This window comes from Candida pseudojiufengensis (assembly GCF_024610245.1).
Source record: "Candida pseudojiufengensis strain CBS 10847 chromosome Unknown scaffold8, whole genome shotgun sequence".
NCBI lineage: Eukaryota > Fungi > Ascomycota > Pichiomycetes > Serinales > Debaryomycetaceae > Lodderomyces > Lodderomyces pseudojiufengensis.
This window is the reverse complement of record NW_026261526.1, coordinates 168,761-181,317: the sequence shown is the minus strand read 5'-3', so window position 1 is coordinate 181,317 and position 12,557 is coordinate 168,761. Positions and strand designations below refer to the sequence as shown.

At 32.1% G+C, this 12,557-nt stretch overlaps 8 protein-coding genes across 8 annotated transcripts; 3 read left to right on the top strand and 5 right to left on the bottom strand. All coding sequences in view use genetic code 12, as the record gives it.

The window, feature by feature from the left end:
* Positions 1-252: 252 nt before the first annotated feature.
* Positions 253-1,299, top strand: KGF55_001713 (uncharacterized protein; the record flags this gene model as incomplete). The annotated part of the gene is made up of 1 exon (XM_051756318.1): positions 253-1,299. The coding sequence occupies one exon, from the start codon at positions 253-255 to the stop codon at positions 1,297-1,299; it is 1,047 nt and encodes a 348-aa protein (XP_051615392.1).
* Positions 1,300-1,410: 111 nt separating this feature from the next.
* On the bottom strand, positions 1,411-3,159 carry KGF55_001712 (uncharacterized protein; the record flags this gene model as incomplete). The annotated part of the gene is made up of 1 exon (XM_051756317.1): positions 1,411-3,159. One exon carries the CDS (start codon positions 3,157-3,159, stop codon positions 1,411-1,413), a length of 1,749 nt encoding a protein of 582 aa, XP_051615391.1.
* A 200-nt stretch (positions 3,160-3,359) lies between these two features.
* Positions 3,360-4,571, bottom strand: ERG10 (acetyl-CoA C-acetyltransferase; the record flags this gene model as incomplete). The annotated part of the gene is made up of 1 exon (XM_051756316.1): positions 3,360-4,571. The coding sequence occupies one exon, from the start codon at positions 4,569-4,571 to the stop codon at positions 3,360-3,362; it is 1,212 nt and encodes a 403-aa protein (XP_051615390.1).
* A 449-nt stretch (positions 4,572-5,020) lies between these two features.
* KGF55_001710 (uncharacterized protein) lies at positions 5,021-5,785 on the top strand (the record flags this gene model as incomplete). Its single annotated transcript, XM_051756315.1, has 1 exon — positions 5,021-5,785. One exon carries the CDS (start codon positions 5,021-5,023, stop codon positions 5,783-5,785), a length of 765 nt encoding a protein of 254 aa, XP_051615389.1.
* Positions 5,786-5,936: 151 nt separating this feature from the next.
* KGF55_001709 (uncharacterized protein) lies at positions 5,937-6,313 on the top strand (the record flags this gene model as incomplete). Its single annotated transcript, XM_051756314.1, has 2 exons — positions 5,937-6,132; positions 6,183-6,313. The coding sequence occupies 2 exons, from the start codon at positions 5,937-5,939 to the stop codon at positions 6,311-6,313; spliced, it is 327 nt and encodes a 108-aa protein (XP_051615388.1).
* A 189-nt stretch (positions 6,314-6,502) lies between these two features.
* KGF55_001708 (mitochondrial 54S ribosomal protein uL16m) lies at positions 6,503-7,138 on the bottom strand (the record flags this gene model as incomplete). Its single annotated transcript, XM_051756313.1, has 1 exon — positions 6,503-7,138. The coding sequence occupies one exon, from the start codon at positions 7,136-7,138 to the stop codon at positions 6,503-6,505; it is 636 nt and encodes a 211-aa protein (XP_051615387.1).
* Positions 7,139-7,483: 345 nt separating this feature from the next.
* KGF55_001707 (sugar porter family MFS transporter) lies at positions 7,484-9,166 on the bottom strand (the record flags this gene model as incomplete). The annotated part of the gene is made up of 1 exon (XM_051756312.1): positions 7,484-9,166. The coding sequence occupies one exon, from the start codon at positions 9,164-9,166 to the stop codon at positions 7,484-7,486; it is 1,683 nt and encodes a 560-aa protein (XP_051615386.1).
* Positions 9,167-10,108: 942 nt separating this feature from the next.
* Positions 10,109-11,776, bottom strand: HGT7 (Hgt7p; the record flags this gene model as incomplete). Its single annotated transcript, XM_051756310.1, has 1 exon — positions 10,109-11,776. The coding sequence occupies one exon, from the start codon at positions 11,774-11,776 to the stop codon at positions 10,109-10,111; it is 1,668 nt and encodes a 555-aa protein (XP_051615385.1).
* Between the last annotated feature and the right edge of the window lie 781 nt (positions 11,777-12,557).

The following is a 12,557-nucleotide window of genomic DNA, read 5'->3' as shown; positions in this document are numbered from 1 at the left end:
TTTTATTCTCGTATTACCATTTTAAGCTTAATTTAAATCGTTTCGAATTACTGAATGAATGATAGACATTTTCCTATTAAGAGGCATTCAAACTGAAAGATAAAACAAACACAGGAACTACTGAAAGCATTGTATACTATACACATATTAGATGAATAATTCAGAATATTTAAATGTTATTATCATAAATTATTATTGATCAAAGAGTTTTATTTCAATTCTAACTAGCAACCAGATTTATTTTAAATAGCTATGCCATCCATAGATACATTTACTTATCTAGACCCCTCAAAAGATCGAAGGGTTGCTATAATAACCGGTGGAAATAGTGGAATAGGATTCTATACGGTATTACAATTATATTTGCATGGTTATATCATATATATTGCTGGTAGATCTCGATCACGGTGCAATAAACTGATAAATGAATTAAAAGCTAAAGCAATTGAAATTATAGATGCAAAATTTAGTAATTCAAACACAAACATAAAAAACAATGATGAAATCATAGAATTTAATAAGTTGAAAAACAGGCAATTGGGGGAATTGCATTATCTTGAATTGGATCTTAGTAATTTGCAATCTGTATTAAAAGCTGTGGAGACATTCAAACAAAAAGAAGAATACTTACATTTGTTGATTAATAATGCTGGAGCAATGGCAGTTCCATATACATTAACCCAAGACAACTACGAAGTTCAATTACAGACCAACTTTATATCCCCATTTTTGTTAACTTTAAAATTATTGCCAATACTTGAAAAGACAAAAGATCAATTTCCAAATTTGATTGAAAATCCAAGAGTAATATATTTAAGTTCAATTGGTCATCAATTTGCATCCTTATATTTCAATCTCAAAAAGCAAATGAATTATAAACCTGACTTTATATTTACTTGGGTAAGATATGGAATAGCCAAAACGGCAGGGATACATTTTATGAAAATGATCGCATTGAGAAATCCGAAAGTACTTTGTATCATTGTTCATCCTGGATTTGTCATGAATCCAAATATTTTCACATACTGGACAAATTTGCCTATTGTGGGGATCTTATTTTGGTGTTTTTTCCAAATTTTTGCATATTTTTTTGGTGTAACTCCCGAGCAAGGAGCTGATGAAGTTACAAAAGAATCATTGAATTCAAATTTTACTATTGAGAAGAATAATGGAGAATCTTTTGGACCTGGCGGCAAAATAATTCAACCTTCCAAAGTTGCGAGTAACATGGATTATGCGGCTAGAACGTGGATATGGACTATCCGTGAATTAAACGAACGTGGTGTTGTTGTTGATTAAACGTAAATGAGGTGTGCTACGTGTTTCGAATTTGCATCAAAAACTTCAATTTCAATTCTTTATTAATTAATTTATACATTTCATACTTCTATAGGCATTATTGATTACATTTTATTTCTTTTTTAACAGCAGCTCTAGACTTTCATCTTCGCTCGTTCTAAGAGTGTGAAGACTTCTAGTTAATCTTTCCACTTCATCCTTAGTCAATCTTGTGTCGAGTACATTTTGCGAATCTTCGTCTATTACTTCAATTTGGGGTTTGGTTTCGAGATTTTCCTCAAAATTGTCATCATCATTCATTAAATCATTATCATAAGCATCGCCATCGTAAGCATCATTATCATTATCATTATCATCATTAACATCTTCCCATTCTTCATCTTCTTCTTCATCTTCATCTTGTTGGTGACCAACAACATCTTCGTCTTGTCTCATTTTTCTTCTTAATTTTATAAATTCACCATAAGCCATATCACCATGTATCTCATTTGTATCACTTTGATAATCGGAATCATCATTATAAATCTTATCAGTATCATTATTCTTACTATTCATCTCTAAAATGATTTCCAGTTCCATGAATTCAGGAAAATCATCAAATTCAGTATTTTTAAATTCATCTTTGAATTTGCTAGTCAATTTCAATATCGAATGTTTGAATTCCTGATATTTCGACGCTACAAATTCTTTTGGTATCCACCCCGAGGTGATATCATGATACTTCCATCTAAATTCATTTAATTCGTCATCAGAAAAATCACTTTCATCATCATCATCATCATCCACTTGTTCTTCATCTAGATTCAAGGTTTCTTCCAAATTGTTCATGTCAAACAAAGCTTTCAAATTTTTAGCATATTTTTCTTCATCATCCATTGATTCCGAAAGAGACAGTAAGATTTCAACAAGTTCCAAATCTTCAGACACTTTTGAATTTATAATACCTATACTAATCAACTCATCTTGTAAAACATCTCTTGAACTTTGCTTTATTGTGTCCGGAATTTTAGGATCAGGTTTGCCCTGGTAGAAATGCTGCAAGCCCGACAAATAAATCCCACTTAAATGTTGTTCTCCTCCATTTGCTAAAGCTATACCCAACATTACTCCCAAATTCATACTATTCATTGCCGTCTTTATTTCGACTCCCTCATCGAACTCGAGAGGTTTGACTTCATCTAATTTTGATAATCCTTCTAAAGCCTTTGCAGCAAACATGGTGTCATTTGAGACTAGTTTCGCTATGGGTACAGGTAATTTTAAGGTAACATCATGAACATGACTCAAACCTCTAATCAAGCTACATTTTTCTTTGATTTCTGTAGTTAGAACTTCATTAGGTGTATAATCTCCATCAAATATTTGTAGTACAGCACTATGTAGCGGTAGATAGTCTTCGAATTGATTCCGTTTATTCAAAACTACACAACCATCATCATGAATCCATACTCTATTTCGTGCCGTAGTAACATCATTTAATTCTTCAGCAAGTGTTTCATGACAAATTACTAGCACAGGTTCGATCTCCAAGGAATCGAATAGATGAATAAAACAATCTTCATATTTAGTAAAATTGATCAATATTGCAATTAATAGCTCCATATCTTCTGGATGTCCATGATACTTCATCTCCCCATATATGTACTCAATGCTCTTGGAAGTATGTGCTTGAAACTCAGGTCGTTCATAACTCCAAGGATACAATTCTATCCATGGTTGCATATATTTTATGAAATTCGATAATGTTTGATCAATATTTGGGGAAATTATTATGAATGTGACTGTTGATGTTGGAAATAAATCTTCAAGTTCATGAGGCTGTAATTCATCGTCTATCCATAAATAATCTACCTGTAACATGGTTGGTCAATGGATTGTTAAAGAATAGTATTATTTACACATGTTTCAAATTAAGGGTTCAGATAATTAAAAATTATATGGAGCGAGATAGAGATGATTTGAAACAAATATATTCTAAAAGAATCGAATTAAATGAAAGGAAAATTTAACTTTTCATTTTTATTCTTTAAAATCTACATAGCTATACTTGACCTGAAAGTTTATAATTTAGTTTCATGGTCAATTTTTTCAATAATAATTGATGATGCTCCACCTCCACCATTACAAATAGCAGCACAACCAACTTTACCACCTTCTTGACTCAACACTGACAATAAGGTAATTACAACTCTGGCACCCGAGCATCCTAATGGATGTCCCAATGCGACAGCTCCACCATATACATTAACTTTTTCTTCAGGAATACCCAAAAGTTTAGTATTGGCAACCCCAACAACTGAAAATGCTTCGTTAAATTCAAAGAAATCAACATTATCTTGTGAAATCTTAGCGTGTTTCAAAGCTTTTGGTACAGCTAAAACTGGGGCAATTGTAAAGTCAATTGGTTCTCTTGCAGCTTCACCCCAACCAACAATTTTAGCTAATGGTTTCAAACCTAATTCTTTCAATTTAGATTCCGACACTAAAACTAATGCGGCAGCACCATCATTTAAATTTGAGGCGTTTGAAGCAGTTACTGTACCATTTTCCTTTTGGAAAACAGTTCTAGCTGATCTAACTTTACCTTCATTAAAATTTTTGATTTCTTCATCCTGATTAATTGTAACATCCGGTTTACCTCTAGTACCTTTCACGGTGATTGGACTGATTTCGTTATCAAATTTACCCTTTGATGCCGCTTCACCAGCTTTTTTATAAGAATTGATAGCAAATTCATCTTGTTGATCTCTTGATATTGATTGATCGCTAGCACATTTTTCGGCTGCAACACCCATTAATTTCGAACTATAAACATCTAATAAACCATCTTTTTGTATACCATCAACCACAGTAGCATCACCGTATCTTGCACCCGATCTACCTGATGGTAAATAATATGGAGTATTTGACATGGATTCTGCACCACCAACAACAACAATATCACTGGTCCCACAAATAATATTTTGAGCTCCAATGATTGTAGCTTTCATACCTGAAGCACAAACTTTATTAATAGTAGTGGCAACGGTTTTATCACTTAAACCTGCTTTCAATGCAACTTGTCTTGCAGGGGCTTGACCAACATTTGCTTGTAAAACACCACCAAAAACAATTTCTTCTACTTCTTCTGGTTTAATTTGTGGAACTTTTGTTAAAGCTGATCTTACAGCATGAGCTCCTAAATCTGAATAACTTAATGATGATAAAGCACCTTGGAATGAGCCGATTGGAGTACGGGCAGTCGCTACAATATAAACTGGAGATACTGCCATTTTTGATGTTTCTAGTTTAGTAATGAACGTTGAAGTTTCGTTGACTAGATTTGTTGAATTTCGAATAAAAAGAAAGTTAAAAGTTAATGATATTTTCAAACAGTCGAATTTTAAATTTTCATGGCATAAATATATATTCTCGTTTAAGAATAATTAATTCTTATACGAGATTATTCACTTTCAATAAACCCATTAGATTATTCATTTAAAAATTTCCACTTAAGGTTGAATTGACTTGATGTAGCTCTTATTATACTGTACAAAGGGGCTTTTGTAGTACAATAAATGACTAACTAGTAGTTGTTTTCATTAACCTGTCTTTACCCCAAGGTTGAGAATCTCTAGGCAAGCTACCAAAATGTAATAAAAATTAGAACAACTTTATTTATGCTGAGTAGATTGTTAAATTCCATCAAGCACCTTCAAATAAAATTCTTTCACTTGAATCAATGTTTAGATCACTTCGACCTCAATTAAGCTTGAGCTCTGCTTTAATACGGCCTTCTATTACAAGTTCATTTCGTACTACAAGCCGGCAATTCAAGTCATCAACTATACAACTCAAGTTGTTTGGGAAAAGCAAACATGAATCTAAACCTATTGTAAATAACCATATAAATTCAGTTACTCAACCAGACGCAAATTCCACCACAATCGAACAACCAACGAGTGCCAGAGATGATACACAACAAAAGGGAGTCACCGAACAAGATTTCAAGACTCATCCAATATTGAAAAGAGTTCCCAAATTTCTTCGAAATTATGCTTCCAAATTTGTCAATGCTCCATTCTCACATTTAATAGCATTCATAGTGTTACATGAAATGACAGCTATAGTTCCGTTATTTGGAATATGGTATTATTTACATCAACATCCGGGATATATACCATTAGATTTACCACAATGGGCTATAAGTAAAGGAGCAAAGGTAATGGATTCAATGATGGGTAAAATTGATTGGAATCTAAATACTGCTGATAAATTCAGTGTTATTGTTGAAGGTGCATATGCATTCACAATTGTTAAATTTTTATTACCTATTAGAATAGTTATAAGTTTATACTTCATGCCATGGTTTGCAAGATGGTTTGTTTTACCAATTACAAACTTGTTTAAAAACATGAGAGAAATAAGAAAAACTAAAAAGCTACAAAAGAAAAGTAAAGGATTGAATGAGTCGGAGTTGAAGAAAATAGATAAGCCAAGATTATAACGAATTTTATCTTGTATATGTTTTTTAATACTGTGTAGAAATATTCTCTGAGTTGATTAACGTATCGGGAATTTTACTCTATTTGAAACACCACATATTTTGTATTGACAAAAATATTAATTCACTGCAACCAAAACAAGATCTACACTTAATGTCAAAAGATACATCAAGGATAGTCAACAATGCGTTAAATGTATTATCCAAACTAGTCGAATCTGATACCAATATATCAACAGTTGACTTAAATCTACTAGAAAATTTAAACACAAATCAAGCGTTAAATTATATAAAATTAGAGAATGACATGATTGAATTGGAGTCAAACGGCAAACAATTGGAAAATTTTAGTATGTATTGAATGATACGGGTACTGCAAATTATGCTTTATACTAACTAGATCAAGAGAATGAAATAGATCATCATTCGAAAGTCTTATTGGAAATTGAAGAAAATGTAAGTAAATTAGAGAACATCATCAATGAATTGGACTTGTGGTCTCTTGAATTAGAATCAGCCGCAAAGAAGTGAATGGAAAATTAACTTCGAGACAGACAATAGTACTCGAAAAAGATGTATATTCGTTGATGTAAAGGAATTATTGTGCCATCTAGCAAAATGTGGAATCTATCATTTCAGATTAATGCGGAGTTACATGAAACCATGTCAAGATACACATAAGTCATTAAATTATAAACAAGATGTCATTATCGTACCTAATCATCTTCCGCTATATAATTTATACATAGGATCAGTCTTGTAAGTTTGAATATTTGACCATTTTTTATTTGGGTTTGCATTCAATTTTGCAACATAATCAACCGGTTTTGGTTTATCCACCAAGTCTGTCATACTGACTCGAACTTTTGATTCTGGAGTTATTATTTCATACAAACCCGGCAATTTATCCGCAGCTTTTCTTAAAGCTTCTCTTGCTACTTTATCATGTATAGTTCCATCAATTTCGAATAATACTTTTCCTGTTGGCATTCTAGTGGCCCAATGATCAAATGGTCCTTTACCTTTACCCATTCTGGTTTGATTTCCTTTTATACAAACAGCTAAATCACATACAAATCTAGTAAACAATTTCGATTTCGTTGGTCTTAGCTCTCTTCTCAACACTTTATCAGCTGCTAATAATTGGTTGGCACTCATCCTCAATCCACACGATTTTAAACGTAATCCAATTTTACCAAACTCTAGTGTGTTACCTTTTATTGATCCACCGGTTCTTACTGAAACCCTTCCTTTTTGAGTTTTTTCCACTTCTCTAAATCTTGGAGCGTATTCATGTTTAAAACGATTAAATATTAGCTGTAGACTATTTTTGGATCTCGCTATGTTGTTGAACATTTTATACTTTATTGTTGACTTGATCTTAGTTTTCACACTTCACTTGACAAATTTTCATAATTTTTTAACATTTCAAATGGTAGTGTAATCACTTTTTAAAGCCGCAAATTTTCCGAATTCGTGTGCTCTGATCCCAAAATATGATTGCAAAATGGAAAGATGGAAAGCTAATGTACGACTAATTCTACATATATCCAGAATGAATTGATAATCTTTATTACAATTTCTGTATTAGACTCTAGCCCAAAACTATTTCCCTATATAATTAATTAAATTTTATGCAATTGTTTTATCATAACAGCGTTTCGTAAATATATTTTAATTCCCATCCTTAGACCACAGGAATCATACATGTTCTTGTTCAGCTTTATGGTACCCTGCGTAACCTGTTGAAGTAGCCATTTCTTCTTCTGATGGTGGAACCCATTCTGATGATTTCCAAGCTGGGATACCACTCTGATATAATTCATCAACTTCTTCCAAATTAAGGCCCTTTGTTTCATAAAGCATGAAATAAACAAAGAAAATTGAAAACAATAAACAGCCAAAAAATACAAATCCATAATAGAAATGAATTGCATCTGTGATGAATGAAGTAAAGAATGAGATAAGGAAACCAAAAATCCAATTTGCAGCACTAGCGACACCCATTGCTTTTGATCTTACCTTCAATGGATAAATTTCTGAAATAATTGAATAAACACCACCTGCCCAAGTTGAAGCAAAGAAAAAGATAAACAAACATGTTATAAAAATCAATGCTTTACCATCAGCATGTCTGGTTGGACCATCTGGACCATCGATATACAAATGTTGAGAACCAACTAATGAATAAATTAAGAAACAAACAGACATAGCACATGAACCTAATAATAAACATGATCTTCTTCCTAATTTATCAATCAAATAAATACCCAAGAAAGTTGATGCAAAGTTGATAACACCAATAATAATTGAAGTTTGAAAAGAATCATTCAATCCAATAGCTTTGAAAATTGTAGTACTATAGTAGAAGAAATAATTGTTACCTGTCAATTGTTGTAAAGCTTGACACATAGCACCTACTAGAACCCTTTCAAAAATTCTTGGTTTTCCTGTGATTAAAGTCATCCATCCTGCTTTACCTGCCATTCTTTCTCTATCTACACCTGCTTGAAGCAATCTTACCTCTTTTAATAATGCTGGATCATCTTCTGAAACTTTATTGGTCTTAGCCATTGATGCTTTAGCATCTTCAATCCTATCTTTACCAATAAGATATCTTGGTGATTCTGGCATTCTTACCATACCACCAACTAATAATAAAGCCCAAGCAAAACATAAACCTAATGGTATTCTCCATTGTCTAGAATCTGAGTAAGTTTTAGTACCATAAGTTGTACAGTATCCTAAGAATATACCCATGGTAATCATGAGTTGAAAACAACAAACTAAAGTACCTCTTAAATGTCTTGGGGATACTTCTGAAATAAACATCGGACATACAACTGATAATGTACCAACACCTAAACCAGTGATAATTCTACCAATCATAATTTGATACCATGCTTCTTGTGAAGAAATTTGTACAATAACACCAACAACATAAATGATCATGGCCAACATTATAGCTAATCTTCTACCTTTCAAATCAGCAGCTTTTGATACAAATAAAGCACCTATAGCACAACCTGCATTGAATAAACCGATAATACAACCTGTTCTAACATTTGAAAAGTAATGTCCTCCCGAACTATCAGATTGACCAAACCTTCTTTGAAAATCGGTCATATTTACAAAACCTGAGATAGTACCGGTATCGAATCCAAAGACAAACCCACCAAATGCAATCAAAATACACATAGTAATGATTCCTGCGTATGCAGACAATGGCTTGTTATTTAATTCATCCGCGGAATGATCTGCCTCGTCTTCTATTTTATCTTCTTGCTCAACATCGTCTGATTGTGGTTGTTCTTCGTCGCGATTATATTTTTCTGTTAGTGAATGAGATGGATCTTCGATAGTATTTGAGGAGGCTTGTGACATGTTTCAAGTTGAAAGCTTAAATATAGTACAGGAATTTTGTGAAAATCTTAAAAATTTAAATACATCTTTTAATAAGGAATAACTTTTATTTATATATCGTTTAAATCTAAGTCTTTATGACTTATAAATTGCATGCAAAGTCATTTCATCATTTTTTGTATTAAATTAGCAATAATAAGTATGTTTGTGTATCGAAAACAATTGTTGCAAAATTAAACTAAAACGAAAAAAAAAAAAAAAAAGAAAAAAGAAATCAACTTTTGATAGAATAATAGTGAAATTAAGACACTTTTTTCTTTTTCATCTCTTTCACCATTTTAGGTTCCTGTACATCACTACTGACTTGTTGAGTAATAATGGTAAGTAAATGCGTAATAGCCTAAGAAAAATTCGAAAATGACTTGGATAATATTATTTAAAAATTGTTATCAAAAATTATTATGTCATACCACTCCTCAAAATTTTTCCGAACTCTTTTTATAGCTATTTCGATTTGTAGTTTTTTGTTCTTTGTTGGATCCGTCAGAAAAGTTCGGATGTTAATAATCTCGTACTGCTAGTTTATCTGTTAGCTCAGTTGGCCCAGTTTTGAATATTGTTTGAATGGTGTTGATTAGCCTCACAGTGGAAAGCAATTTATTTTATCAGAAATCTAGATCTTTTCTCAGATCTCGGAAAGGCAGTATCTTTTCAGATCTCAAAAAAGTAAAGTTTAATTTACGAATAGCCTAATACGAAAATTATAAACATAAGTACACTATAGAAATCATGCTACTATTTTATCCGATACTTATACTTGTTTGTTGTAAAATGTGAAAAAGTTCATATACACTCAGTGTATTTTATAAAAAATACTATTACTCTATATTCAATTATTACTATTATTTTATTAAAGTCATTTTATATTTATATCATAAAATCGTTAAATTCATACTTCATTATCTATACATTTACATGTTCCTCCTCAGGCTTAGCATATCCCGCATAACCAGTGGAAGTAACCATTTCCTCTTCGGATGGAGGTTTCCAACTACCCGATTTCAAAGCAGGAACTCCACTAGCATATAATTCATCGACTTCTTCTAACGACAAACCTTTTGTTTCGTAGACCATAAAGTAAACAAAGAAAGCTGAAAAAACTAAACATCCCATGAATACAAAACCATAGTAGAAATGAATTGAGTCAGTAATGAATGAAGTGAAAAATGAAATAAGAAATCCCCAAATCCAATTTGAAGCATTTGCGACACCCATTGCTTTTGATCTAACTTTCAATGGGTAAATTTCTGAAATAATTGAATATACACCTCCTGCCCAAGTTGAAGCGAAGAAAAAAATGTAAAGTGAAGTAATGAATATCATAGCGTCTCCATCTGGATGTCTGGTAGGACCATTTGGGCCATTAATGTACAAGTGTTGAGAACCTACCAATGAATAAACCAAGAAACATAAGGACATTGCAACTGAACCAATCAACAAGCATGTTCTTCTACCTAATTTTTCAATTGCATAAATACCAACAAATGTGGATGCAAAATTGATGACTCCGATGACAATAGAAGTTTCAAATGAATCGTCTAAACCAACAGCCTTGAAAATTGTTGTACTGTAGTAAAAAAAATAGTTATCACCTGTCAATTGTTGTAAAGCTTGTAACATAGCTCCAACTAGAACTCTTTCAAAAATTCTTGGTTTACCTGTTATTAATGTTCCCCATCCAGCTTTTCCAGCTAATCTTTCTCTCTCAACACCTGCTTGTATTAATTGCAATTCACTGTACAAGGCAGGATCTTCTGGTGAGACTTTATTGACTCTAGATAACGCCACCTTTGCATCATCAATTTTATCCTTACCAATAAGATATCTTGGTGATTCTGGCATTCTTACCATACCTCCAACTAATAATAAAGCCCAAGCAAAACATAAACCTAAAGGTATTCTCCATTGCCTAGAATCTGAGTATGTTTTAGTACCGTATGTAGTACAATATCCTAAAAATATACCCAAAGTGATCATAAGCTGAAAGCAGCATACCAACGTACCTCTCAAATGTCTTGGGGAAACTTCTGAAATAAACATTGGACACAAAACTGATAAACAACCGACTGAAACACCAGTTATAATTCTGCCAACCATAACCTGGTACCATTTATGATTTGATGAGATTTGAACGATGATTCCAACAATATAAAGAACCATTGAAGTCATTATACCTACTCTTCTTCCATACAAATCACCAACCTTAGATAAAAATAATGCACCTAAAGCACAACCAGCATTGAATAAACCAATCATACATCCAGTTCTAACGTTGGAAAAATAATATTCACCTTGATCATTTAATTGACCAAATCTTCTCTGAAAATCAGTCATATTCACAAAACCTGAGATTGTACCAGTATCAAATCCAAAAACGAATCCTCCAAACGCTATCAAAATACACATAATTATTATTCCTGTGTAAGCACTTAATGGTTTATTCTTTAACCTTGAGGCAAGATCATGTTCTCCATTGTTATCACCTTGTATTGGTTTCTCCTCCTCGTATTTGGCTTGAATTTCATTCACATCATTTCCAGCAGTTGAAGCAGTTGAATGTTCCTCTGACATTTTTAATTTATTAAAAATTTGCTTTGTCTGTAAGATCTAAGACAGTAAGAATTAGTGATTAATTGAAATTTTCTTGACTATATAGGACAAGAAAAACCCTGAGCATAAATTATAAAACAATATGGAATTGTTTGTGATATTTATACTTAATTTTATTAGGTAAAACCTAAAGAAAATTTTTTAAGATCATGTTATTCACAACAATAACCCCCCAAATAATTACTCCAAATAGTCTCCAATATTCTCCAAACTCTCCAAATTATTGTTAATTAATTTTTTGTTACATGACTTTTTTATTGTTTTCGATTTTAAGTTGGTTTGAAGCACGCTAATAATTAACTTCCGATAAAAAATCTGTCGGTTACAAAATAAATTTCGCGAACACAAAAAGACTTTGAAGTCACAATTAAGCTCATAAAATTTTGTTTAAGAAGAAGAGGGCATGATGAATACTCTGAAAATAGAATTAGAGTTTAACAAAAAGAGTTTTGTCATCAATCGTAAAGTTTTATCAAGATTGACTTGTATATTAATTCATATGGGCTTCGTTATTTGGAAATAGGATGATTGAATGTTGTAGATAATACACAAACTCTAAATAGTTATTCCGAGCGTAGTTGAAAGACGTTTGAAAAATTTTTCCGAAGTTTTTTTTGTGTAACCAACTTCATAATCATACAAAAATTCATCTTAAATTCTCAAATCGCATGGATGAAACAAAAAACAATGACTAAGTGTTATGATATACCAGTAAAAGCTTAGTGGGCTTTGAAAGCATGTA